Source organism: Emiliania huxleyi (genome assembly GCF_000372725.1).
Source record: "Emiliania huxleyi CCMP1516 unplaced genomic scaffold EMIHUscaffold_26, whole genome shotgun sequence".
NCBI classification, from domain to species: Eukaryota; Haptophyta; order Isochrysidales; family Noelaerhabdaceae; genus Emiliania; species Emiliania huxleyi.
In genome coordinates this window covers 953,948-980,029 of record NW_005200088.1, presented here as the reverse complement: position 1 = coordinate 980,029, position 26,082 = coordinate 953,948, and the positions used below count along the sequence as shown (strand labels likewise).

The following is a 26,082-nucleotide window of genomic DNA, read 5'->3' as shown; positions in this document are numbered from 1 at the left end:
AGGGTGGCAAGGGCGGCGGCAAGGGCGGTGGCAAGGGTGGTGGCCGTGGCGCACCAGACCCGCTTTGCGCCGGCGGCCCTCAACGCCCGATACTCGGTTAGAGCCGGCGGAGCGACGGCGGCAGAGGTGCGGCCGCCGGCGACCTCACACGGTGTCGAGCGCCGTAGAGACGGCCGCCCTAGTAGCTCCCCCCCCTCGTCCTCCTCCCCCTCGTCCTCACCGCCGTCCTCATGGTCCTCGCTCTCGCTCGCCTCGCCCTCGTCCGCCTCCGCCTTGCTAGGGAGCTCCGCCACGCCGCCCCCTGCCGCCGCGCCCCCCGCCCCGCCCTCCGCCCCCAGCGCCTCGCCGTACGAGTTGAGCTTGTTTATCCGCGCGAAGTCGCCCGTCTCGCGCATCTTCTCAACAAGGTCGCCGTAGACGCACCCCGCCTTCGAGACCTGGCGGTCGACGACGTCGAAGGCCTCGCGCCGCAACGCGTTCTTGTCGGGCCCGTCGATGCCGACCCCCGCGACGATGGCGTCGACGTCGGGGAGCGAGAGGCCGTGCTCGGCGAGCAGCGGCGTGCCGTCCTGGAAGGTGATGGCGAGTGTGATGTTGGCGGCGCGGTCCATCTCGTACCTGTCCAAAAGGACCCCCCCCCCCGGCGGGTGAGTCGCGCGACCGGGGCTGAGACCTGCACGCGAGCGGTCAGGAGCTAGTGTGCGGAGGCCGGGGGTGGTGTTACCGCAGGTCGGGCCGGGCCGACGCGTCGATGATCTGGAGCAAACTGTATAGCTCGCGGTGCTCGACGGCGCACGCGAAGCCCGGCGTGAGGCCGCACCTAATACTCGTAAAGGATATCGTAGAGAGGTCGGGGCTGGCGGTGAGCGCGACGCGTGAGAGCGAGGGAGGGGAGTGCCGGGTACGCCACGCGGCGAGAAGCTCGTTCAGCGCCTCCTCCCCCGTGCCGCCCTCGCACATCGCGCGCACCGCCTCGGACGCCACCTAAGACGGAAGAGAGGAGAGTCAAGGTCGAACTGCGAACTGAGCACAGATACCTCGCGCGGCGTACCCCGAACATCGAAAAGAAGCCGTTTGCAACCCTCCGCGACTCCGGCTTGCTGAGGGCGACCTCGCGGAACATGCCGGACACGATGTCCTGCAGCCGCATGACGCCGAGCTGGTACGTCAGGAGCGATCGCCGCACCGCCACCGACAAGTAGGAGAACAGATCCTTCCGCAGCTCCGGGCCAAGGCCGAACTCGCCGGGGATCGGGTTGTGCAGGTCGAGGAGGCGCCGGTCAAACACCTGCGGCAGCGGGGCGCCCCGTGGCTCACAACACAGTCTCTCTCGGGCGGAGGCTCCTCGCAGGCGCGCGTGCCATCACGACACGAATGTGTCGTGTTGATGACCGACTCAACCGTAAGCGTCACCGCCCGTGCGCAGAGGGGAGCAGTTTTTGCTCCTGATCTCTGCGACGTGCTGCTTACGGCTGGACGAGCTCATCTGACTATACGTCAAAGAGTGCATCCCGCGGACCGGCGATAGTCTGCACCTGCGGAAGCGGAGCGCCTACATATAATGAGCGGTCGTGAGAACGTGCTCTTTATCGTGCCGGTGCGGTGAACTGGGCGCGAGTCGCAACCCACGTGTGCTGCGGCGGCGAACCAGAGCTCGCGCAGGCCGCTGCCGCCGAGCCACGAGAGCTCCGGCATAACCGTGAGCACAGCCGCCGCCACCGCATCGTCAGAGAGGAGCTCGTTGGCGCCCTTGCACGTACACCGTAGCGCGACGAGCCCGCCGGAGGCCGCAGCGACGCGCCCGAGCAGCTCGCTCCCGAGCCGCTCGTGCATGAGAGTTGGAGGAGTTCGATCCTGCATTCTGGCTCGTTGAAAAGCAAGAAATCGAGGTACCAATGACTGCACTCCAAGTGCTCCAAGTGCGAGCGAAGTCTCGCCTTTTGTTGTGCTTGCCCAAGGGTGGGCGACGGCTAGCGCACCACACCCCTCTCCTCAAAATCCCTGTGTGGTGGCGGCGTGCCGTCCTCCCATCCCTCCCTTGGGTTGTCCGTCTTCGTTCTTTCTTTCTTTCTTTTTGTTGTGCTTCACAAATAAATACACCGGACACGGCAAACGAGGGGTGGGAGACCCCATCTGCACGAGCAGGATATTGGAAGGATGATCACAGGGACAGAAGGGAACCGGGAGCGGGTAAGGGAGCGCATCGCGACACGGACCGTTGGGTGGGCAGGGTGCGCCCACACGACTGCGTCCCAGGGATTCCTCTCTCGGCCCGAGTGCGGCCGGTCGCTCTTCACGCTGTGCGCGCTCTACGCGGCCGCGGCCCGCATCGGAGGGGCTGTCGGCGCGCGCCGAGGCGGGGCCACCAGCACTAGGCAGGCGGCGGCTCGTTTGGCTCGAAGCGCGCTGCGCCGCCGCCAAGCCCTAGTGCCGATCTGGCGCCTGGCGGCAGGGGCGAGCCGCAGTCATCGTCGCTGGTGCGGCGGCGGCGGCGGCGGGGGCTCGCCCTTCCTTCCGGTGGCGGCTCCGCTCCCGCCGCCGCTCGGCTCGCCACCAAGCACACGCCGCTGATCAGACTCGCAGATCAAAGTGGCCGGACAGTCGGTGCTGCTCAGCAGCGACAGGCCAACGTGTGTACGTGCGCACTTGGAGCACTTGGAGTGCAGTCGGCAACCTCACATCCAGGGCCGGTGAGCTGAGAAGCGCATCCAGCGGGCCGGATGATCGGCATCGGGCTACGGGCTAGAGAGCCCTGACCCCTAGCTAGGGGGGGGCGCGCATTCGCAGGGCAAGGGCCTCGTGCGCGTGCACGCCGCCTTTCCCCTGGCCGGAGGGAAAATTTTTCTTCTCAGACCCACACGCCACAGCGCCCCTCTTCGCTCTTGCTTGGCGCGGAAGACGGTTCGTATGATGATCCGAGTTGAGGTGTCTGTGCTTGCCGGTCAGCGCCGGCTGTTTTTGCGCTCTCCCGTTTTGAGTTCATGCTTCCACGAACTAAGCACACCGGGCCCAAGTCCGAGTGCGTGCGCACGCTCCTGTCGCGGTACGCCCAGGTGAGCACACACACACACACGCACACACACACCTCGAGGGTCGAGGCACACACACACACACGCGCGCACGCACGCACGCACGCACGCACGCACGCACGCACACACACACACACACACACACACACACACACACACACACACACACACACACACACACACACACACACACACACACACACACACACACACACACACACACACACAACCCTTCGATGATCAGAGTTGTTAAGCAGAAAAACAAATACACCTGGCAACGCGCGAGCATCTGCCGCGAAACCAACGACTACTCGAGTACTGCCTGAGGGTGTGATGGAGAGAGGACTAGCGGCGGCCGATACTGTGGCTCCAATCACCGCCGACCGTAGCCCTCGGATCACCACGCCAGCAGCGCGCTCCGCCACTCGCCTGCGAGCGATGTGAGCGCGCTGTACCAACCGGGATATCAACGTCAGAGGCGAGTGTGGTACACGCTCGTGAGTCGCGCCCGCCTCGCTTACGCAGCCTCTTCCGCCCGGTGCGCTCTCCCGCAGGTGTGTCGGTTCATTTCTCGCACCGTGCATGCTCCTCGACCGGCTCTTTGTCATCTACCGCGACAGCGTGGATGACAGCATGTCCGGCCCGCCCGTGCCGCTAGCCGTCCTAGAGGTGCTCGATTTCAACGAGAGGCTGCTAGGCTGCACGCGGGTCGTCCGGGTCGACCCACACTACGTGTGGAGCGCGCGGCATCCGGAAATGGTAGAGCCGGTGGAGAGGCTGGTCGGCCGGACTTACAACTGCCTCGGGCAGGCATGCCAGCGCGTTTACGCGGCCTACCACGGCACGGCCGTCCGAACGGAGTTCATGAACCGGTTCGAGGTGTATCTGCGCAGCTCGGAGATCGACCCGGCCCTCCTCGGCGAGATAAGCTACGAGCGGCTCAGCCGGGGCGTAAGGTTGACCGAGTGGTGCTCTCCGGCGCTCGCGGCGGCCCGTGTGGAGAGCCTGGAGATTCCACCCCTCGTCACCCCGCAGCCCGCGCGGCCCGGCGACCCATGGGAGGGGTGGATTCCCGTGGGCAGCGGGCGGCCGTACGTGCACAGCGGCACGCCTCCGCACGAGGTCGAGCAGCTGCAGCGAGAGGCGCGCCGCATTGCACTCGAGGTGCCGTCCGCTCACTCACAGCCCTCCCGAACACACAGGCATCTGACGGGCCGCCGCACGCGCCTTGGGCACAGGGGGGCTTCTTCGCACGCGAGCGGTCCCGCGACGCGCACAAGCGCTCCCACGCCGAGGCAAACCCGCTCGAGGAGGGCGAGCTGCGCGGGCAAAAGTCGTGCAAAACGTCGGGCCAGGCGCGGGCGAAGGAGGTGAAGCTCGGCCGGCTGGTCTTCCTCAAGGACCACGTGCGCTCACGCGGCCCCGCCCACGCGACGCACCCGCACGTCGTGGTGAGCTCCAGCCTGCAGCGCATCGGAGGGGTGCACCAGGCGAGGAGGTGCGTGGTCCTGCGGCCCCTGCCCGAGGCGGCGGCGCTGCCCGAGGCGACGCACGCGGTGGTAGACACCGTCGGCCTGAAGGAGGACTTTGCGCGCACCTGGCGGGAGCACGTCGCGCCCGGCTCGCTGCTCGAGGAGGCGATGCTCGAGGCGGTCGGGCTGCACCGGATGCGGACGACGCCGCCGCAGGGCATGAAGGGCGCGTGGAAGAGGCTCGCGCCCGGGATCCCGAATCCATGGATCATGCGTGGGCTTCCGAGGGCGGGAGCCTAGAAGAGAGACATCGCCCCGCTCGGAGGAAAGGTGCCGCCCCTAAGCTGGCGCGAGCCTTCCTCCATGCTCATGTGCATTTGCCTGCTTGTCACCCCCACGTGCTCTGGATCAGAGGCTTAGAGGCTCTCTAGCATCCTACGCTATAGATCTAATGTAGAGGGCCACGCACCACACCCGACCATCGGAGAGGTTGGAGGGAGAGAGGGAGAGAGTTGTGTGTTGTACCATGAGTCCGTGTGAAGCCATATGAGGTATTTTCTTCTCAATAACAAGGCTGAGAAAGGGCCTCCAGGGCTCGCACCTCAACCTCCGCTCACCCACGAGAGACGCCAGCGGGGCAGCGCACACAGCGGTGACGTATTTTCTTCTCAATAACAAGGCTGTGAACCCCTGTGAAGCACCTGCCGCCTCCACCTCCGCCTTCAATCTCAATGTCCCACCCCGCTGCGCGCGGGCCTTCACCCTTCTAGGCCCGCGGGTAGTCTCCCCCCATCCCCAGGCGCCAGGGCCTCCAGGGCTCGCACCTCTCAACCTCTCATTGTGGTAGGGATGAGAGTGGTCTCTGACCGTGGAGAATCCTGGTCGAGGCCCTCTGTAGCATCGCGAGGCGTCCCTCTTCTCTCGTTCACCATACAACCCAAGGGAGGGATATGGTGGGAGAAGGACAGGGATAATGGCAGAATTCTTCCACGGCAGGGCAGAGCGCTGCGAGTTGATGGCCTGCGTGAGCGAGGGCCTCGCCGCGGCGCGCAGCCGCGGCTCGCGCGGCTCGCGCCGCGGCGGCGGCTCGGGCAACCGTGTGACCGCGCCGCTCGCCGCAGCAGAGCCGCTCGCCGCCGCGGACCCTCGCGCCGTCCTGGAGGCGGTCGCGAGCAACGTGCAGCTGCAGCGCGAGCACGTCATTCAGAGAGAGCTCATCGAGGCTGGGGTGGCCTCGACGGCCGACGCGCGGCTGCGGCAGAAGATGAGCGAGACGTTTGCCGCCATGCTCCAGGGAACTGGGCCCAGCTTCAGCGTGCTGCAGGGTGCGCGCCTCTGCCGCGCCGTCGCAGAGAGCGCGCTCCTGACGCCGTGCGCGTGCCCGCCACCATAGGCGCCCCTGGCGCCGCTCCGCCACCCCTGGCGCCGCTCGCCTCGCTGCTCGTCGAGGGCGGCGAGCACATCGTGCTGCCCGAGGCGGCCTGGGCGCCGCACGAGGGCCTGCTCTCCTGCCTCACCGACATTGCGACTGGCGCGCTGGCGGCGCCAGAGCTGCCGCCGCTCCCGAGCGACGACACGCTGCTGCCAGAGATGTCGCAGCCGATGGAGCAGGCGCAGCTGCAGGCGACGTTCAGCGTGCTGCAGGGCGCCGCGTCCGCGCCCCACATGGGCTCCGTCATCCGAATGCTCGTGCAGCTCGCGCAGCTCGACGGCCCTCTCCGCATGCTCGGCGGGCAGCCGTCGCCGTGCGACCTGCAAACCTTCCAGCAGCACCTGTCCGCGCTGGCCAACCAGCTCAACACGCTGCACGACCCGAACTTTCTGGGCAAGGAGCTGCAGTCGCCCGTCTTCGCGCGCGCAAAGTACGAGCTCTTCGCGCTGCAGCACGTGCAGATGCTCGTCTGGCTGCAGCGCGTGCAGCAGGGGCTGCAGCAGGGGGCGGGCAAGACCACGCCCGCAGAGGTGCAGCAGTTTGTGGTGCAGATCTCGCACGCGGCGCGCGTGCTGCTCTTCCAGCCGATGCTGCTGCACTCGGTGCAGGTCATGTCGTACGTCCAGTCGCTGCCGCCGTACGACGCCAAGACGGAGGCGCAGCCCGGCTCGATGCGCGCGTCGATGGCCTACCCGCCAGAGTCCGCAACGGAGCAGGACCGCGTGGAGTGGCTGCTGCTCAACCTGCTGCTGCAGTTCCAGACGGTGTACAAGGACGCGCTGTGCAACCCGGGCATCTACACGCCCACCTACTCCCCCGGCGAGGCGTCCCTCTTCCAGGGCTTCTTCCGGCTCGAGGAGATCTACACGCACCTGATCCAGCGCTTCCCCGGCGTCGTGGTCATGTCGGAGCAGGAGATGCAGGTGGTGACGCAGCTGTGCCAGAAGATCAACCGGCACTTCACCGACGGCAAGACCATCCGCCAGTGCCTCGAGACCAACCCGGGCTCGCACGGCAAGCAGATGCTGGTCCAGTCGCTGCAGCTGCGCGAGATCCCGTCGGCCGACTACGCGGTGCGCGAGTGGATCCTGCCGTTCATGATGACCTTCACCGACCTGCTCAAGGTGCTCTGGACGCTGTGGACGCAGCACGCCAAGCGGGGCGCGGCCGAGGCCGAGGTGCGCGCCAGCTGCGAGGGCATCGCCAGGCTCGTCGGGGAGCGGATCGTCGCTCAGCTCGCAGACGAGGAACTCGCGCTGCGCGCCGCGGCGGCGTCGGCGCCAAAGGACGCGGCCGTGGGGGGCGGGCGGCGCGGCGGCGGCGAGCTGCCGTCGGCGCTGCCGACAGCGACCCGCGCGGTGTCGCTGCCGCCGCTAAACGACGGGCTCGGCGGCGGCCTCCTCGCTGGCCTTGGCGTCGCGGCGCCGCCGCCAGCGGCGCCGCCAGTGGCGGCGCCCGCCGCGGCGACCAACGGGCAGCTGGACGGCGGCGGCGTGGGGTGGGCGTCGGTCGTGCGGCGGGCGCCCGCGGAGCCGCCGCCGGCGCACCCGCCGCCGTCGCGGCATAGGAACGCAGAGGGGGGTTCCACGAAGCGGACCGGCGCGGGCGCCGGGGGCGGCGCCACCGACGACTCGACAGTCCGGGCGCTCGTCGCTAAGCGGGAGCAGGCGCGCTTCTCGCGCGACTTTGACGCGGCGGACCGGCTCCGCGAGCAGCTGGCCAAGCTCGGGGTGACGCTCGACGACCAGGCCAAGACGTGGCGCGCCGCGGACGGCCGGTCCGGCTCCATCACGCAAGTCAACGTGTCGGAGATCCACGCGCAAAAGGCGGCAAAGTCGGGCGCCGCGTCGCTCGACGACGCCGAGATCAACCGGCTGGTGCGGGAGCGCGAGCAGGCGCGCTACACGAGCGACTACAAGACGGCGGACAGGCTGCGCGACCAGCTCGAGCGGCATGGCGTCTCGCTCGACGTCAAGGAGCGAGAGGGCGGCGAGCAGGGGGCGAGTGGCGACGGCCTTCACGAGCCACTCGACGCCACGCGCGCGATTGCGGCGATCGAGAATGCCGAACGGGCGCTGATCGAGGGGGGGGGGGAGGAGGAGGAGCAGGGGCGCGCGGCGGCCGAGCCGGCCGAGCCGAGCGCGTCGCAGATGGAGGCTGAGGCCGGGGAAGGCGGCGAGCGCGTGCTTCCCGAAAAGGCGCGGCGGGAGCTCGCCAAGCACTTGCGCGCGGTGACGTCGCAGTCGGCGCGGCAGTGCGAGAAGGCGCTGCAGGCCAACGGCGACGACATCGAGCGCGCCGCCGACTGGCTCATCTCGCAGGCCGAGGCTGCGAGCAAGGGGTCGCCTGCTGCGGCGCCGGAAGAGGCGCCTTGAGCCGGCGCAGCGCCATCTGCCCCGACGCCGTCTCTTGCCGGACAAACGCACCTGCTGCCGCGTGCGCCGCTGTGACTGGCGTGGGGCGGTTTGCGCCGCTCGCGTACGCGGAGCGTGGCTTTGGGACTCAGTCTCGGTCCTCCGAACCCCTTTTCCCGCTCGCTCTGCGCTCTCTCTCTTTTGCCCCCTCCCCCGTGCTGCGCCCGGGCGATGCTACGCTGGCCCGCGCTTTGGCCGGCACAATAGGGAGCTCTGATGTAAGCGCCTCTGGGTGCCGCGTGTTCACTGCGCGTGAGAGTTTACACATGCTGGTTGTTGTTCGTCAGTTTTAACAGATTTGACGGCTTGTCCCGCGCTTCGCCCGCCCGCCACCACCGCCAGCTAGCCCGTCAGGCTGCGTGTGCAGCTGCACGGTGCACGCGGGCCTCGCGGGGGCCGCGGCGCGAGCGAGCTGCGCCTCGCTCAAAAGTCGAGACTCGCAGTCAGCTCGCGTTGGCTTTCTCGCCTGCTCGCGCTCTCTCGTGACTCGAGCTTGCCGCTGCGGTTGGCGTCCAGCCTGAGGAAGGTGTCCTGCACGAGCCGCAAATCCTCTGCCGAGATCTTCTCGAGCCGCAGCAGCATCGCGAGGCAAAACTCGTCGCGCGTCACGTACGAGTCGCTCGAGGAGAGCCGCCACGCCTTCATTGTTTCACCGGCGGTCAGCTCAAGCAGCTCCTCGTCCGCCAGCCCGCCCTTGTCCTTGCCGCGCGCAAGATGCTCCATTGCCCGCCGCTCGAGGCGCCGCCGCCGCAGTGCTGCCGGCAGCAGCGCGAGGGCGGTGAACAGCGTCGCCTGGCAGCCCACGCCGCCCAGCATGATGAGGCTCGCCACCACGCGCCCCGCATCAAAGCGCGGCACGAGGTGGCCATAGCCGACCGACGATAGCGTCACCACCGCCCAGTAGAGGCCATGCATGGCATCCCATGTCCCTGCAGCCATACTGCGTCAGTTAGCACTGTAGGCGAGAGCACGCCGAGCACCGCACTCGTTGCAGCTGCCGAGGGTTGCCACGCGTAACTGCGGGCGCCCGCGAGAGCGCGACGTTTGTTCTCGGTCTGAAAGAAAGAGCTCCGCGAAAATCACGCGCACCAACTCCAAGTAGAACTACAATTAAACAAAAACTCCAAAGCGGACAGAAGAATTTGGCCAGGGGTGAAAGCCCCCGAAGCGTTCACCGGCGTCCGAAGCGCCGCAAAACATGATAGCTGGGCTCATAAGTCCTCTCCTTCCTGTCGAGTCGCCTGGGCAAGAGTCCGACAACGACAGCTTGCCGGGTCAGGGCTGCACGTCCAGCCACGCATCGCGTGACGACGAGCAACCAGCAATCCTGCTCCTCGACGACAGCACATCGTCCTCGCATGCCAATCAGAGAAGGCAGGCAAGCCATCCCAGTGACTCCCGATCGACTCACAGCGAGCCCTCGGGTGAAGCTCCTGGCAAATATTGCGCTATCGCTAGTTGTTGCGCCCTGCGAACGACTAAGGCGACATATCAATTTCGGAGCGAAAAATCATGAAAATCGATGCGAAATTGATGATTTAGAGTCCATATCACCAAGTGCCAAGTGGTCCGGACCTGATCATCTCCTTGGGGGGGTCAAGCTCCCCCCCCCCTCCCAGGTAGATGATCATCTACCTGGGGGGGTCAGGACCACGAGACCAGCTCCAAGTCAGTGATTTTATTGCCGAGCCTGTAGATGTACGCGCCCGCGTAGAGAGGCCACTCGTTGTTGACCTTGGTGAAGGTGTAAATGGAAACGCCGTCCTTGGCGATGGAGACTACGCCCTGGTCAATGCGAAGCTGCAGAGTTGGCCGTTGGCCGGAAAAAGTGGCGACTATGCCTTGGTCACAGGGAGGGAAAGCACAATCCGTGTGGGGATAGATGTTTGCCCCATTTTGCACCCCGCTTGCTTGAAGGTACATGGTGTAGTCAATGGTATTGAAGGGATGGGACAAACCGGGCCCCCAAGTGCCATGCACGAGGTTCACCGAGACGGCCCAAACCGGATCCTGATCATCACCCGTCAGCTGGATGGCAACCTTATCGGTGGCGGCGATTGGCGGGGACGAGAGCCGTGCGTACCCCTCGTTCCATCCCGTGCCGCTGATGCGTTTCATGGTGCCCGCTGTTACTTCAATGATGTCCGGATCAAACACGTCAAAAAGGAGAGTTCCGGAGAGAGGCGGCGGGGAGGGAGACGTTGACGGCGGCGGAGGCGACGGCGAGGCCGACGGAGGCGGCGGGGACGGCGACACGGACGGCGGCGGCGCAGGCAACGCGGAGGGCGGCGGCGAGGGCGGCGGCGGCGAGGGCGGCGGCGGCGAGGGTGGCGGCGGCGAGGGCGGCGGCGGCGACGGCGGCGGCGGCGACGGCGGCGGCGGTGATGGCGGAGGCGGGCTTGGAGGCGGCGGCGAGGGTGGCGGCGGCGGTGATGGCGGAGGCGGGCTTGGAGGCGGCGGCGAGGGCGGCGGCGGCGGCGGCGGCGGCGAGGGCGGCGGCGGCGGCGGCGAGGGTGGTGGTGGCGGCGGGCCCGGAGGAGGAGGGGGTGGCGGCGGCGGGGAGGGCGAGGCGCCGCCGCCGGCACCACGAAAGCTCGAGCGCAATGCCACGGTCGAACTCTCGGTCTTGATGAGGCACTCGACGTTGTTCGCCGGCGCCTTGAACGCGCGCGTGATGTCGCCCTCGCACGTGAACAGCTTGCACATCGGCAAGTGCTTCTTGAGGTGCCAGTACTCGACGGCGGTGCAGGCCCTGGCGCCAGCCGGGAACTCCAGGCAGCGCTGCTCACACAGTTCGACGCTCTCGCCGAAGCCCTTGTACTTCTCCTGGCACTTGCCGCCGTTTAAGTCGCAGAAGCCGGCGTGACGTTCGAACCCGGGCGCAGCCGAAGCGGGCACGATGACAGAGTGGAGAAGCCCGTCGGAGCCGTGCGAGAAGTACAAGTAGGCGAAGGCGCCGCCGCTCGCGGCGACGAGGCAGATAATGGAGATGATGCAGAGCACGATCGGCCAGCAGAGCTTGGGCCACGAGAGCCAGCCGGAGGCGGAGACGGAGCCCTTCGGCGTGGCAGTCGTGGTCGTCTTGGGGTCGACCGTCTTGTTGACCGTCTTGGGGGTCTTGGGCTTGACCGTCGCGCCCTGAACAGGGGCGCGAGACTGGCTGTGAGCGGCGAGCAGGGGGCGGAAGCTGCACGTGCAGGCGGCTAGCACCGAGTTTGTGGCCGATGTGGAAGGCGCCGAGATTAGCCGAGAAACGAGGCCTCCTCGATGCCACGCTCGCAGCCTGCCCCACAGCTCCCAGATAGTTCCGCCGAAATATCCGAGCGAGTCGCCGTGCGAGAGGAGAGTGGGGTAACCTGGTTTGTGGAGCTCCCGCAGATGTCTAGACAGTCCTGAGCCTGTCCAGACAGCGTCCAGACAGCGTCCAGACAACGTCCAGACAGTGGCACATGGCTCCACTCTTCACAGTCAAGTCTCGTAGTCGTGGCTGGACGACACTGACAGCACCCCTGGCGCTGCCGAGGCCACTCCCCACCCACCCACCCACCCACCCACATGCCGCTTGCCGCCCTACTTGCGAACTTGCCGTTTTTTTTTGGGGGGGGGGGGGGGGGCGGTGCGTCTAGACAACAGAACTTAACAGAACTTGAGAACTTGAAGTTTTGAACTTGTAGCTTTGTCTAGACAGCTGTCTAGACAGGCGCTCTTCACAGACGGGTTAGCAAAGTGCCCGCGGAGAGGTCGGCAACTGTGGCGGCAATTGGGCAACGCCAACGTCGCAACGATGCTGCGGATAAGGGCAGAGCAAGCGTGGGCACGCATTGGTCAGGTGCCATACTGCAGCCATGAGCCCCGCGCCGCAGCCGATGAAGAAGCCGCGGGCCGGCAGTAGCCACGTCGACCCACCGCTGCGCAATGGGCAAAGCGCGAGCCCAGCAGTTCAGTCAGACATGAACGCTGCACCGAAGACGGCGGCCTCGGGGCGCGCGTGACCGAACGCGCTTGCGGCGCTGCCACGCCGTCCTTTCCCATCGCCGCCGAACCGCCCTCCCTCCGCCGCGACAGACGCCGCAAAGACGGCGCTTCTCGCCGCCCAAGCAACAGCAGCAGCTGTGGCAGCGAATCTTTGCGTCGCTGGTGCGCGCGGCGGCCTCGTCGCAGTCTGGCGGGCGCTTGCCTCGCGGACCAGGCGGCCGAGCAGGCTGTGATCGCGGCCGAGGTGGATTGGCTCGGGCGGGTGCCGCCTGGAGGCGCGCCGGCAAAGCAGCCTGCAAAGGCGGGGCGATCGGCGAGGCGGCGGCGCTCGCACCTGTGCAGCTGACGCGCCAGCCGCCTGTGCCTTCCGGCGGCCTGTGCGCAGCAGGTCTATCTATTCACACCTCAGACGATCTTCCACGTCCAGACAGCGTCCAGACAGCGTCCAGACAACGTCCAGACAGCGTCCAGACAGTGTCCAGACAGCGTCCAGACAGCAAAATCGGAGCGTCTAGACAGCTATACAGACAGTAATAGCACTTGAATGTACACAGCTGATTGAAGTAAAGGGGAATGATGCAGCTGCCTGCTCGAGGCTGCCTGCCAGAGCACCCGAGCAGGCGATTTTCCGCCCCCAAAGTTGATGTGAAATCGTGGCTGAAAGTCACGACTAGCGCAACTGTTAGGCCCAAGGTTAATGTTAAACAGCTCTAGCCGGCTGTGTGGGGATCGCACGTGTTTACGTTACGTGTCTCCTTACGCGATGCACTCTGACCGCGCAGGCTGTCTGCTAGTGCCCGGTGCCCGTGTGATGCGGCGACTGTGGCGGCGTTACCGCCGTAACTGTCCGTCGCCCCCGGATCGGCGCCGCCACGCAGCAGCGCGGCGACGATGGACTCGTTCCCGACGGAGGCGGCGAGCATGAGCGGCGTTCGGCCGTGTGCGTTGCGCGCGTTCGTGTCGGCGCCTCGGGAGAGGAGGAGCTCGGTCGCACCGAGGTTGCCCTGCATCGCTGCGCAGCCCAGACAAGTGCAGCCCGGCATCTCGGCGAAGATCTCTGCAAAGTAGTCGAAGCGCTGCGTCCGCCGCCAGGCGCTACACAGGAACAGGACGGCGGCGCAGAGGGCGCGCGGCTGCCGCCTCGGCACGGCGGCGTCGACGGAGCAGCCGGCGTCGAGGCACGCGCGCAAGGTGGCGACGTCGCCGACATTTGTGACGGCGGAGAATGCGAGCGGCATCCCAAAGCTGCCAGGCGCGTCGAGCTCGTCCGGCCGCGCCTCTGCTCTCAGCACCTCCGCCACCACTTCCGCCCGCCCGAAGAGGGCGGCGCAGCAGAGCGGCGTGGTGCCAAGCCGGTCTGTGATCGAGACGGCGGGCGCGCCGTACCGGCTCACAAAGTACTGGATGAGCATGGGGTGCCCGCCCGCAAAGGCGAGGTGCAGCGGGGTGAGCCCCGTCGCGGCGTCCCGCCGGAGCGGGTCTGCCCCTGCGTCAATCAAGAGCGCGACGATCTCGGGCGCGTCGCGCAGCCTGCAGAGCCGGTGCAGGATGGTCTCGCCGGCGAGAAAGTCGAACTCGGGCCAGGCAGCGGAGAGGGGCACCTCGACGTCCGCGCCGGCAGCAACCAACTCGCGGACCAGGTCGCCGCGGCAGGCGAGCGCGGCGAAGCGCAGCGGCGTGAGTCCGCTCCGCCGCTCTTCGTGGATCGTCCGAAAGCGGAGGCGGTCGAGCCACGCCTCGAGAGGCTCCTCGTCCACCGCCCCGCCGTCGCCCGGTGTGCCGGCGAGAAGCCAGTGCCGCAGGCTCGTCAGCAGGCGGAACCACAGCAAGTGCCTGCGGCGGGCGCGCTCGCCGCCGCGCTCGCGCTCGAGGCACTTGAGCGCGTACTCTGCGCGCGTGCTCACGAGCTCGCCGATGGCGACGCCCAGCTTCGCCCGGTCGCCCGCAAAGCTAAAGTCGCCGGTCCCGACCGGCGTGCTGAGCCAGTTGAAGGCAGCCTGGCCGCACGCGCCGTACGTGAAGCAGCCAGCATTCGTCGCCACGAGCTGCCACTTGGGGCGCGGCGACAGCGCGTTAGCGAGCTGCTCGAAGCGGCACCAGCCCCTTCCAGCCCACCCGCAGAGGTCCCGCATGCCCTGCTCGGCCACCTCGTGCCTCCACGTGCCGGCGAGCACGAGGAAGAAGGAGGAGGAGGCGATGAAGGCTCCGATGGAGGCGACCGCCTGCATCTGTAGGTCGTGGTTGGCCTGAGGGATCGAAACGTAGTCCAGCCAGAGGAAGCCGTCGGCGAGGCATCCACTCAAGCGAGAGGCGCTGATCCTCATCTTGCCCCACAAGATACGCTGCAGGTACCACTCGTTCACACTCATCGTCCCGGCGATGATTCGGCTGAGGATGGCCTTGAGAGCCTCGAACTTGACCCCGCTAGGGTCTGGGTGTCGCTCACCAAGCCAGGTGTGAGAGACAAACATCACGTCGCCCAAGCCCGATTGCCACTCCACCAGCAGGCCACGCGCCGCCACCTCCTCGTGCGCTGGAAGCGGCGACTCGAGCTTCACAAAGTCGCGGATCTTGATGACACACATTGGGTGCTGCCGCGAGGCGTCGAAGGCATCACGATCGGGGTCCTTTCCGCCTCGCTCAGAGCCGCGCCGCCGGGCTTCACCATCGGTCGTCGGGTGGCGTGCGAGCCGCGACATGCCTTGACGTCACTGCGCGGCCAGGATGAGCTTGCTTGCCCAAGGGATCCCCCAAGGTGGCCATTCGTCAGCAACCTTTTATTTTTTATTTTTGAGAGCGCCTTCGTTGTTAATAGTACAAACCCAATGGTCCTCTGCGAGCGGTCCTTCGTTGCAGTCGCACACACGCACACGCCACACCGCACCGCGCGCCCGCCCACCGCCCCGCCCAGGCGGGAAAGAGATGAGGGGATGGGACAGCAAAGGAGGAACCCCATCGGAGGGGGCCGGACGGAGGCGTACCCCGAGGGCCCCGCTCTTTCCCTCGCATAGCGGCCACTCTTCGGATCGCTGGTCGAGCGACCCGGGGGATGCCCCGCGCGCCTGACCCAGGCGCGAAAAACGAATCTGCGAGGCGTGGCCGCTTATGCGGCCCGATGGGGAGGAACGGGGCGAGCCCCCTCCAACCCACCCGCGCTAGGTCTCGGGTTTGACGCATGGGGTCACTCCCGCGAAACTCGTGAACTAGCCGGGGCAGTCGGAGAAGTGGCAACTCCGTGCACTGACGGTCGGCCGCCAGAAAACACGCCTCCGTGGCTCGGGTTACACCAATCCTCGCTACCCAACGCGGCAAAAGGATATCCACCTCGAGAACCTCGAGAACGGAGCTAAGTGCCTCGCCGTCCTCGCCGGAGTCGCTTAGGCGGCTCCAGTGGTGTACCTGTGTTAGTGCCAGTGCGCGCCAGTCCCGTGCCTAGTCCTGTGCCCAGTGTTGTGCGAGGGAGTCTTGAGCCGAAGCGACCAGCCGTCGCAGGCCCGAAGGCTGTCCCTGTTCGTCCTGGTCATGTCCGCCCGCCTCTTCCGCACCTGCGTGATTGCCGCCGCGGGCAGCGCGGTCGCTCTGCAGCGCGGCCGGCCGTTTGCTGGCCGTCGCTTCTTTGCGTCCGCCACCATGGCTGCGCCGGCGGCCGCTTCAGAGCGGGCCGCCCGCGCCGCGAGGCTGAGGCAGAAGCTGTCCGCCGCCAGAACGCAGTCGGCGGCGCCCGTCGCCGCCTCGCCGCAGCGGCAAATCCTGCTCGACTCGGCGACAGAGCAGGACTGGGACGCGGTCGTGGCGGCGCTCGAGCCCTTCATGAAGGAGAATCGCGTCGCGCGGCTGCGCGAGATGCTGGACCGGCGGCGCGGCGGCCTCCACCTCGTCCTCGAGAACATCGGCGACCCGCACAACGCCGCCGCCGTCCTGCGCACCGCCGAAGGGCTCGGTGTGCAGCACGTCCACGTCATCGAGTCCATCAGCGACTTTCACGTGACGGACCAGTTTGCGGGCTCTGCAGCCAACCGAGGCCGGCCACGCGCTGCCGGCACCAACCTGGTGTCGATGGGCGCGTCGCGCTGGCTCACCGTCTCCCGGTACACCAGCTCGCGCACCTGCCTGGCGGCGCTGAGGGAGCTGGACCTGCAGGTGCTGACCTCGGACTGCCCTCCGCTCTCGGACGAGGAGGGCTCCGGCGTGGAGGAGGAGACTGCGCAGCAGGCGCAGGGGGAGGGAGGCTGGCAGACGCACAAGAGCCACCAGTTCGAGGCGCGGCCGATCGACGCGCTCGATTTTGGCGCGCGGCCGGCGGGCGCCGCCCTTGTCTTTGGGAACGAGCGGCGCGGCGTCTCCAAGGCCTTTCTGGAGCGCGCCGACGGCTCCTTCTTCCTGCCGATGTGCGGCTTCACGCAGTCCTTCAACATTTCGGTGGCGGCAGCCATGTCACTCTGGGCCGCAATCGCTTCGGGACACTTCCCGGAGGGCTCACTGCCCTCCGAGGCCAAGGCGCGGCTCATGGCGCGCTGGCTGCTGCGCGACGTCAAGGCGGCGAAGCCCATCCTGCGCGCCGCGGGCATCGAGGTCGACGAGTTTTGAGGCCAGGTGTGGGCCACCGAGACATGGGGCCCCTTGACCAAATCTCAATGGCGGTGCTGTGAGAGTGGCTATTCTAGAGTACAACCTTCGTGAGAAGGTGTATTCTATATCTAAGAGAGGTGGGCGGTTTTTCTTTCCGACAAGAACCACTTATGCTTCCGACAGGTTGGCACCGAGTACCGGCCACCGCCTCGGTATATACGAAATCCGCGGCACCAACTTCGGATTCCCGGAATATGCGGAGATCGGCCACGGCGTCTCCCCCCCTCTGCCTCTCCCTAAGATGCCCTATGAGCTATGTGCCGCACCCCCCTCCAAAGTCCCTCTGCTCCGTGCGCACAATGCCGCTCTCCCCGCATGCTAGCTCGTTCACCGTCTGCCACGCGACGCCACAGCGGTGTGGAGAACGACGGACAAACGCTGCATTTGCCATTTGCAGGCCCCACCCCCAGGCCGTGCCAGTTGGCCCGCAGTTCTTGGTGTCCATGTGTGACCTCGTCCAGGTGCTGAACGTGCGAAAGTTTGTTGCTCAGCTGGTTCGCCGCCTCCCTCGGGCGTCCGCACCCTCGTCCGCCCCCGCCTCCGCCTCCTCCTCCTCCTCCCCCTCCTCCTCGTGAGACGTGAGGGCCGTGTCAGGGTCCACCAAACTGTGAATTTCCAGAGAGAATTTTGAAACCCAGCAAGAAATCACGACTCCCTCATCTTCTTGAATTTCCACAATTGTGACATGAATAGAAGATATTCCCGAGAGTAGAGAGAAAGAAAGAAAACGGACATCCCCAGCTAGGGCTGGGTCGAGGACAATTCAAGCCCAAGCCCCCAAGCCCCCAAGCCCTCGCAGTGCTGAAGACACACATGAGGCGCCACTCTCTCACACACACCCCACTCTCCTCTCGCACGGCGACTCGCTCGGATATTTCGGCGGAACTATCTGGGAGCTGTGTGGGGCAGGCTGCGAGCGTGGCATCGAGGAGGCCTCGTTTCTCGGCTAATCTCGGCGCCTTCCACACGTCTGAGAGAGAGAGAGAGAGAGAGAGAGAGAGAGAGAGCTTCAAGCGCGCTCATCTCGATCGTCAAGGCGTCGCTACGCGCGGTCTTCCGCGGGGGGAGCTTCGTCGACGGGTGCGGGACTGCGGCGCAGACAGTGCTGCGGCAATGCCTCCGGCTGCTGCGGCGAGTGGGGTGCTGCTCGCTGCGATGGCGAAGAACTCGTCTCGTCACACGCCAAGGGCTTACGCTCTGTCGAGACGTGAGGCGTATGCGCCCAGGAGGGGAGGGCGCATGCGTAACGACGCTGCTAGAGATGCCTTTCGGGGCCCAGAGATAAAACTTCTGATGCCATGCGTGACCTAGTAGTGTCCCCAGCTATGGGCGTGTCCACGTTGGAGCCAGGTGTGGTGTGGACGCGAGAATAGCTCCGCCGTTCATGGAGGCAACCGATGCGAGTCGACTGGTGTGTGTCGTCGTGGTTTCGTATCAAGAATTCTCTCTCTCTCTCTCACACGTCTGGCGGCGTGATGGTGTGGCAGTAGTCGGGCGAGAGCGAAGAGATGACGACGATCTCCGTCTTGATACTTGAAGATGACGGAGGCACAAAACACAAACACAAAAGAATTTGACCAACTCCCTCGCACGACACTAGGCATGGGCTGGCGCGCACTGGCACTAAGAAACACAGGTACACCACCGGAGCCGCCTATGCTACTCCTGCGAGGAAGGCGAGGCACTTAGGTCCGTGACCGAAACACATCGACGACACGCAATCTCAGGAATGCTGCTGCCCCTGCCCCTTCGCCGTCGGGGGGTTGATGGAAAAGATCAGCGAGACCTCGAGAGAGTGTGCCGAAGGCGCTCTTTTTGATCGAGCCGTGTGAGAGCTCCGTCGGTGCCCCGCGCCCTCGCACTCAGGAATGCCCCTGCCCCTCCCTCCTCGCCTCCTCCCCTCGCCCCGCGCGATGCGGCGCGTGTTGCCGTTTGCGCGAGCGTGCCCGGCCGCTTCGCCCAATCTCCCAAGCGCTGCAGCGCGCTCGTGCCGGGCTGCCCGCCGTGCTGCGACCGCCGCGCGAGCGGCTCGATCCGAGGATCGAGCGCCGCGAATCTGGCACAATCGGATTGCCGGTCGGAGCTGAGCGCGGCGCCGCGAATCGCCTCCATGCCTCCTGCGCTCCCGCGACGCCCGAACCAAACCCGTGCCATGCTCATCCCATTTTACGCTGCTGACGCGCCCTCCGCCGCCTGCGCGCCTCGCAGATCCAAAACAACGTGAGCGAGGCGGGTGTGCCGCGGAGTCCTTGGCGCTGGTACTCAAGTTGTGTACGCTGCGAGTAGGTGCGGCCCTCTTTCCCCTCCCCCTCCCCAAGTTTCACGGCCCGCAAAGACGCTCAGAGCAGAGAGAAGGAGCACTTGATGGCCTGATTACGATGTGCAGCAATCAGAGAGGAGATTAGCCGAGATTCATGCGAGATTTAGCCGACGTCTCGTCCGTTAGTGCCTGAGATCGCCCCTCCTCTCATAGGTACGAGCAAAAACTCGATCGGCATCATGTCAGAGAACCAGATGACAGTGAAGGTCGGCATCGTGTCGGCCAAAGACGGCCTCATCAATGTCGTCAACTCCGAGTCGAAGTCGCCTCCGCTCCTCGGAGCTAAGGCGGTGCGTGTGCGCTTGTCGCAGAGCTACCATCTCCTCCCAACACGCTCCCATTCTCCCGCTCGCCGACAGGCGAGCGGCGCCAAGAACGCACCCGCTGAGGACGTGACCGTGGCCGAGTCCGGCGCGTCAATCAAGGAGTTTCCGGTGGAGGAGCCCGCCCCGGCGGCGAGCGCCTGGCATTCTGCGCACGTGCGTCTGCCGACCCACTCCTTCATCCGTCCCGCGTGATGCGTAGGGCGTCGCCGACTGGAACGTCTCGACCAAGGAGGTTCCAGAGGAGTTTCCAGATCCGGCCGGCGAAAAGGCCGTCGGCATCCCGCCCGAGAGCGAGCCCGGCCCGCTCAAGGACGGCATTGACGCGGGCGGCGGCAACGTCGCGGGCGAGTTGTCGCCGATGAAGTCCTTCGCGAAGGTCGGAATCGTGCCGGCTGACGACGGCCGCATCACGATCGTCATCTCCGAGTCGGTGTCGCCTTCGCTCCTCGGAGCCAAGGTGCGCGTGCGCTCGCCAGGATCGTTATCATCCCTCTCCCGTCTCTGAAAGCCTGTGCGTACTTTCCCTCGCCCACGCCACAGGCGTGCGGCGTCAAGAACGTCAAGGACATCCCCGTGGCAAAGTGTGGCACGGAGGACGTCCTCAAGAAGGACCCGGCCGCGGAAAAGGCGCCTGACGCGGGCCCGGTCGACTCGGACAAGGCCAAGGCCATGTTCGCCGCCCACGCGCCGAGCCCGCCCGCCGTTTTCTGGTCCAAGTTTGAGCGCCCGGCCGCCGGCGCCATCAAGGGCGCCCTCAAGAAGGACATTCCTGCCGCAAAGACTGGCGCGGAGGCTTCCGTTGACGAGACCGGCGTCATCAAGAACGACCCGGCGCTCGAGCCGGTCAACAAGATCGACACGGCTCTAAAGCAGGCGGCGGTTTGCGGCGAGACGCTGCCGTCGATCAAGGAGTTTCCGGAGGAGGAGCCCGCCCCAGCGGCGAGCGCCTCCCAGCACCATTCCGTGCACACACTGTGGTCGACCCCATGACTCTGTCGTACGTCGCGCGCAGGGCATCGACGAGTGGGCTCTCAAGCCGGCGGCGGCCGGCGGCGAGATGCAGCCGTCGATCAAGGAGTTTCCGGAGCCCGCCCTGGCGGCGAGCGCCTTGCTTCTGCGCCGTGCGCCTGCCGACCACCCCTTGACCCCACCCCGCTTTCCATTGCGTAGGGCGACGACGGCTGGACCGTCTCGGCCAAGGAGTTTCCAGAGGAGAAGCCCGCCCCGGCGGCGAGCGCCGCATTCTGTGCCGTGCGTCTGCGGGCCCACTGACGGACCCCGTCCCGCCTTTGATGCGTAGGGCGAGCCCGACTGGATCGTCTCAACCTCGCGCAACAAGACCGAGCGCAAGGGCGATGTCACGTCCGACACCAAAAGCAGTGGTCTCACCGGCGGGCCCTCCTACTGCCAACCGGGCTCGAAGGCGCAGTGAACACAACCGCCTCGAGCGTACGCTCAAACACGAGCCGAGGGTGGAGGAGGGGCGGCGGCGAAGAGGCGGGAGAGCTGGGTCCGTGCGCTCTGCTGCTGGGGGGGTCGGGACCCCCCCCCCCCCAGCAGCAGCGCTCTGCTGCTGGGGGGGTCAGGACCCCCCCCCTAGCAGCAGGGATGGCTTTAGATGTGCAGGGGGGGTAGCGAGCAGTGTGCGGCCGCTCCAAGGACGGCGAGATCATCACCCCCCCCGAGGCCCCGCCCACCAAGCAGTACTGCGACAACCAGGCCGCTCTTGCCGCACGCCTGCTTTTCGCTGCACATGCTGAAGCCGCCATGCTGAAAGCTTGTGCTGTGAATCCCCAGGGCCTCCAGGGCTCGCACCTCAACCTCTCACAGACCAGCGCACAGCGCAGGAGGTATTTTCTTCTCAATAACAAGGCGGTGATTTATCCCACGCGGTTTTCTCTTCTCGACAGCGTCTCTGAGCATTTGGGACTGCACGCCGTCCCGATCGAGTGAGATCCACGGTGAGCGCCCTGCCGCGCCCGCCGCCCAACGCGAGGGCCGGGGCCCCGCGCCGCTGAGCCCGCCCCCCGCCACTCCCTCTCCCTCCCCTCCCTCCCCCTCCCCGCCCGCGCGACGCGTGCAGGGGCTCGCGCCACCGCCCGAGCCGCGCCTCCGCCCTCCCCCTGTACTCTGTCGCGGCGCGATCCCCGGCCAATGCAGGCGCCTTGCCTCACCCCTCTCACGGGCGGCCCCCATTCTCTCTGCTCTGCAGGACGCGCGCCGAGAGGCGCTACATGGTCGACTTCAATGAGAGCGAGGGCGAGTCGGCTTTCTTGGTTGTGAGATCAACAAAGGGCGTCTGGTTCGACAACCCCCACGTGTTTCATCGGAGCCTCGCAAAGGTGCCAATCAGCTTTTGTTTCGCGGAGGGGGCCCAGGTTCAGACCAAGCTCGGGCCAACGGCTTCCGTCAAGGTCGGTGGCTACTTCGCTTCCAGTGCGGATTATGAGGAGTGGTATCAGCGCCGCCGCGCGAGCCTGACGCTGCCGCCTTTGCTCGGAGCTGAGGTGCGCACTTTTACGCCAGGATCGGCATTGTCCCTGCGGTGACCCCGTCTCCAAACATTTACGTTTCTCCCTCGCGCAGGCGTGCGGCGTCAAGAACGACGTCGTCGTGAAGGAGGAGGCCGCCGCCGAGGAGGCCGCCTCCGAGGAGGCCGTCGTCGCCGAGGAGTCCGCCACCGAGGAGGCGACCATCAAGCCCGCCGCCGCCGAGGTGTCCGCCGTCGCCAAGGAGGCCGCCTCCGAGGAGCCCGTTGCCGAGGAGGCTGCCAAGGAGGTCGAGAAGCCGGCCAAGACCGTTTCCAACACGCCCGACCCAGCGGCGAGCGCGCCGCAGCATTCTCCTGGCACTCCTCGCTCTCCCACCGGTAATAATCTCCCTTCCCGCGTGCCCCTATCGCGCTTGCAGGACACCACCTGCTACCCGGGCCTGCCCACGCCGAAGGCGGCGGGGAAGAGCGGGCCCGCGTCGGCCCGCAGCGACTCCGCACCGGGCTACGTGGACGGCGTCGAGGCTGCAGTCCGCCGGCTGGGCGAGAGCGTCAGCTACCAGGCTACGCCCGGCGACGGCAAGAAGTCGCCGTCGCCGGGAGTCCCCACCTCCGGCGGCATTGCGCCCGTGGCGCCCAAGCCCCTTGGCGCGGTCGCGGGCGCGGGGCAGGCTGAGGCCGAGGCCGCCAAGGAGCGCGAGCACTGGGAGGGGCGGCTCAAGAAGGCGAAGGCCGCGCTCGATCTCATTGCCGAGCGACGGGAGAAGTGGGCGGACTTGCAGTCGCGGCGCTCGAGGAAGTGCCGGCGCAAGGCAAGGCGCTGGCGCAAGCCGAAGACTGGCAGGAGCCACGGTCGCGGCCGCGGCCGCCGCCCGGACCGGCGCCGCGAGCCGCAGACCACGTCCGGCAAGGCGCCATTCGCCGCTGGCACGTGCGGCGCCGTCGCTGGCACATGCGGCGCCGTCGCTGGCACGTGCGGCGCCGGCGGTCGCGCCGCCCTCAAGGCGGCGGCCAACTGCGTGCAGGGCGGCTACACGAAGGCCGAGGGCGCCTTCCGGTGGCTGCTCCTCGTCTGCATGCCCGCCTTTGGCCACTGCGCGTCCGCCGTGCCTAGCCCGACGGCGGTGGCCTCGGCCTTCTCGTCTGCCACCATTTCGTGGCTCACGGCGGGTCCGCTGCAGGTCGCTGCCACGGTCACTTCCGTAGCCGTGATCGGCACGGTAAAGTGGCGCCGCAAATCAAAGGCCCGCCGTTTCGGCTGGTCAAGCTTGCTCGGCATTCTTCTCTGCTTGGCCACCGCCTTTGGCGGTTTGGTCACCGTCACTGGCGGCACCGCGCTTGTCGCAACCTCAACCGTGCTGCCAGACGTCACTGCGCTCCCGACGAGCCCCGCTACCCCAACCGCGCGCCCGCCGCACCCAATGTCTTTCTTAGTGCTCCTTGCCTCGGCTGCGCTCGCTGGCGTGGGACAAGCCCAGCAAACCGGCGACTTGAGCGGCTGGGCCACGTCGGCCGACGCCTCGCAGCGGCTCGAATACTTCGATGCAGGGGCGCTGCCTTCGCACAATCGATTCCGAAAGCAAGATCCGCGCTTCACGCACACAGAGCGTGGCTTTGTCACGTGGAACGCACTTCGACTGGGTATCACAGTCGAGGCGGCATCACTGCGCTACAACACGTCGACGGAAAGCTTCGATGGTGGGTATCGCGGCGATGAGTATCGCACCTTCTGCGTATCGGCGTACAAGGCACTCAGCGTCCTCGCCACCGATGCGCCATCGGAGATGTTTGATTCGTACCGCCTTTTCGCCGCGTACCACACTCTCAGGCTCATCAGCTACAATGATGCCACTCACAGCTGTGCGCTTCCGATACATCAGGAGATGGCCGTCGGGCTCGCCAGTGCCTTTGATGCAAGCACGCTGATTGAGATCGTCGACTTTGGAGCCGGCATGGCGCAGGAAAGCCGCTGCATCGCTGAGATCCTGCGTGTGAAGCACGGGCGCACGGCCAGGCTGCACCTCTTCGACATCCCGACACCTCGCAAGAGCTTGCTCGACTTCACGTGCCGCAAATTCGATGGCTTCCAATGCATCGTGCACGACGTCCTCAACTCGACTAAAATTCCACCTCTTGCTCACGCCGTGTTTGCGACTGAAGTGCTCGAGCACATGTATCCGCCCCAAACGATGGGCTTCCAAGAGGAGCTGGCACGCGCTCTCGTGCCGCGTGGTCTGTTCCGTGGCAACGTCGGAGATCATGGGAAGGAGTTCATGCACGTGAATCCGAATACCGCCAAGTCCTGGATTGGTTGGCTCAAGCAGCATGCCTTCCGCAAGCTTCGTGGCGGTCTGTACCAACGAAGCGGGACACTCGTGGTGTGAGGCTGATGCCGATGGGGGATGGCTCGCTGCTGAGACAGTGACTGAGGGGAATGTCTCGAATGAGGCACGGGGAATGAGACGGTGATGTGGGACGAATCTGGTAGCGGGCGGGCGCCTGGGCTTGTCGCGTGTTAATTGAAGCTTACTGTGAGCACGGCGTCCTGTTTGCACAACATGCATGTATGGTCCTTCAGGACTGGGCGGTCGTAAATTAAGTGGACTGTGATAGGTGACCGCTGGCGGTCGCCGCCGCCGTGGCGTGCGCCGTGCGGCAGGAGCAGTGCACCGTGACCGGGTCGGGACCACACTCGTACAGTATCGGCGAAGAGAATGCGTAGTGTCGCCGGCATGCGTCCGGCGGCGCTCCACCCCCACCTGCCACCACCCCGAGCGCCGCCGCCACCGCCACCCCGCCGGCGAGCAAGGCTGCGCGCTGAGCTGCACACCCACGCCCGCACACGCCACGGCGCGCCGGCGGCCACCACCACCGCCGCGAGCGGGAGCGCCACCGCCACACGCCAACGCAGGGATGTCCCTTACGAGCGATCGTGGAGTTCCCGGCGAATGCGGGTGCGTGGCACCACGACGGCACCGCGACAGCGCCACGACGGCAACGATATCCAGGAGATAAACGAGCTCCTACTCGAGAAGAATGCCATTGATGCAGCCGCCGAGAAGAGCACTACGCAGATCAGCATGGAGCAAACCATAGCTACCAGCGGCATGTCTGGGGCCATCGTTTCGATGAGGCGTCTGAATGAGACCATCCACCAAGCCGGAATTGACTTTCAGGATTTGCTCGATAAGTACTACGCACAAACGAAGCTGGAAGCCATCTTTAAGCTTGCCTTTGCTGTCGCGAACCTGGCCACAGCCTCTCGTGCCCCTCTTGGGATGATCAAAGACATGTGGAAGAAGAAAAAAGCGGGCGTGAAGATAAGTAAGGCGATAGAGGCAGGCACAAAGTTCGCAAAAAGTGCCAAGAACGTGAGCAAAGCAGCCTTGGCACTCATATCGGCCAACAGAAAACTACGGGACAAGAAGTTTCCCTCGAGTACCGCCGTCACATTGACAAATAACGTGATGAAGGACCTCGCGGACGTGCCGATCCCGGACGACATCCCAGACGGCGAGGAGATGGCAACACTCCAAGCGGCACTCGACAGTCTGAACAAGGAGCTGCCGCAGATGGGCTTGGGCTTCTGGACGGAGTACTACGCTAACATGAAGGAGTCATACAACGAGTATCTGTACGCAAGCCCTTGAGTGAGCGAACAAGCCCTGCAACGCAGTCCTGTCACGCCCCCCCCTCCCCCCCCACGCAGCACGGGTTACCACCCGTCCATCAACGGTGCGGCGCAACACATCATCGATTTGATCGCCGCGCAGAAGGACTACGGGAACGACTTCGTCAATCAAGGGAGGCTACATTGGAGGCTGGCAGCAGTACCTAATTGATGCTCAGACCATTAACATCTCCAGCACGCCCCCCCCCCCCTCCATCTAACCATATGTTGCGAATTGCGTATCGGCGGCTCAGCGGCGGCGCCTGAGCGCGGGAGGGGGCGGGGAGGGTACCCGCCACCGTCTGGTGGTGCGGGGCGACGGGC

General features: G+C 66.2%; 7 protein-coding genes across 7 annotated transcripts in view; 4 read left to right on the top strand and 3 right to left on the bottom strand.

The window, feature by feature from the left end:
• EMIHUDRAFT_463505 (hypothetical protein) overlaps positions 1 to 1,833 on the bottom strand; it is a gene marked incomplete at both ends in the record, with an annotated part of 6,148 nt that extends 4,315 nt beyond the window's left edge. Inside the window, 5 exons of the mRNA XM_005777628.1 lie at positions 144 to 618; positions 725 to 984; positions 1,052 to 1,288; positions 1,520 to 1,535; positions 1,649 to 1,833. Coding sequence (XP_005777685.1) covers positions 144 to 618; positions 725 to 984; positions 1,052 to 1,288; positions 1,520 to 1,535; positions 1,649 to 1,833 — 1,173 coding nt within the window. The remainder of the gene's footprint in view (positions 1 to 143; positions 619 to 724; positions 985 to 1,051; positions 1,289 to 1,519; positions 1,536 to 1,648) is intronic.
• A 3,641-nt stretch (positions 1,834 to 5,474) lies between these two features.
• Positions 5,475 to 8,655, top strand: EMIHUDRAFT_450495 (hypothetical protein; the record flags this gene model as incomplete). Its single annotated transcript, XM_005777627.1, has 5 exons — positions 5,475 to 5,525; positions 5,664 to 5,826; positions 5,895 to 7,228; positions 7,601 to 7,937; positions 8,106 to 8,655. The coding sequence occupies 5 exons, from the start codon at positions 5,475 to 5,477 to the stop codon at positions 8,306 to 8,308; spliced, it is 2,088 nt and encodes a 695-aa protein (XP_005777684.1). The 3' UTR covers positions 8,309 to 8,655.
• A 115-nt stretch (positions 8,656 to 8,770) lies between these two features.
• Positions 8,771 to 9,286, bottom strand: EMIHUDRAFT_206473 (hypothetical protein; the record flags this gene model as incomplete). Its single annotated transcript, XM_005777626.1, has 1 exon — positions 8,771 to 9,286. One exon carries the CDS (start codon positions 9,284 to 9,286, stop codon positions 8,771 to 8,773), a length of 516 nt encoding a protein of 171 aa, XP_005777683.1.
• Positions 9,287 to 13,101: 3,815 nt separating this feature from the next.
• Positions 13,102 to 13,371, bottom strand: EMIHUDRAFT_47235 (hypothetical protein; the record flags this gene model as incomplete). Its single annotated transcript, XM_005777625.1, has 1 exon — positions 13,102 to 13,371. A coding segment is annotated over one exon (270 nt), but the record flags the coding sequence as incomplete, so codon positions are not given.
• Positions 13,372 to 16,138: 2,767 nt separating this feature from the next.
• EMIHUDRAFT_354326 (hypothetical protein) lies at positions 16,139 to 17,069 on the top strand. Its single transcript, XM_005777624.1, has one exon. The coding sequence runs from the start codon at positions 16,166 to 16,168 to the stop codon at positions 16,907 to 16,909; it is 744 nt and encodes a 247-aa protein (XP_005777681.1). The 5' UTR covers positions 16,139 to 16,165; the 3' UTR covers positions 16,910 to 17,069.
• A 1,731-nt stretch (positions 17,070 to 18,800) lies between these two features.
• Positions 18,801 to 21,242, top strand: EMIHUDRAFT_435318 (hypothetical protein). The gene is made up of 10 exons (XM_005777623.1): positions 18,801 to 18,817; positions 19,160 to 19,171; positions 19,425 to 19,561; positions 19,631 to 19,726; positions 19,797 to 20,054; positions 20,138 to 20,536; positions 20,610 to 20,696; positions 20,768 to 20,827; positions 20,898 to 21,132; positions 21,179 to 21,242. The coding sequence occupies exons 3-9, from the start codon at positions 19,451 to 19,453 to the stop codon at positions 21,027 to 21,029; spliced, it is 1,143 nt and encodes a 380-aa protein (XP_005777680.1). The 5' UTR covers positions 18,801 to 18,817; positions 19,160 to 19,171; positions 19,425 to 19,450; the 3' UTR covers positions 21,030 to 21,132; positions 21,179 to 21,242.
• A 122-nt stretch (positions 21,243 to 21,364) lies between these two features.
• Positions 21,365 to 24,472, top strand: EMIHUDRAFT_206468 (hypothetical protein; the record flags this gene model as incomplete). Its single annotated transcript, XM_005777622.1, has 6 exons — positions 21,365 to 21,546; positions 21,810 to 22,104; positions 22,184 to 22,375; positions 22,508 to 22,887; positions 23,000 to 23,075; positions 23,114 to 24,472. The coding sequence occupies 6 exons, from the start codon at positions 21,365 to 21,367 to the stop codon at positions 24,470 to 24,472; spliced, it is 2,484 nt and encodes an 827-aa protein (XP_005777679.1).
• Positions 24,473 to 26,082: the final 1,610 nt, after the last annotated feature.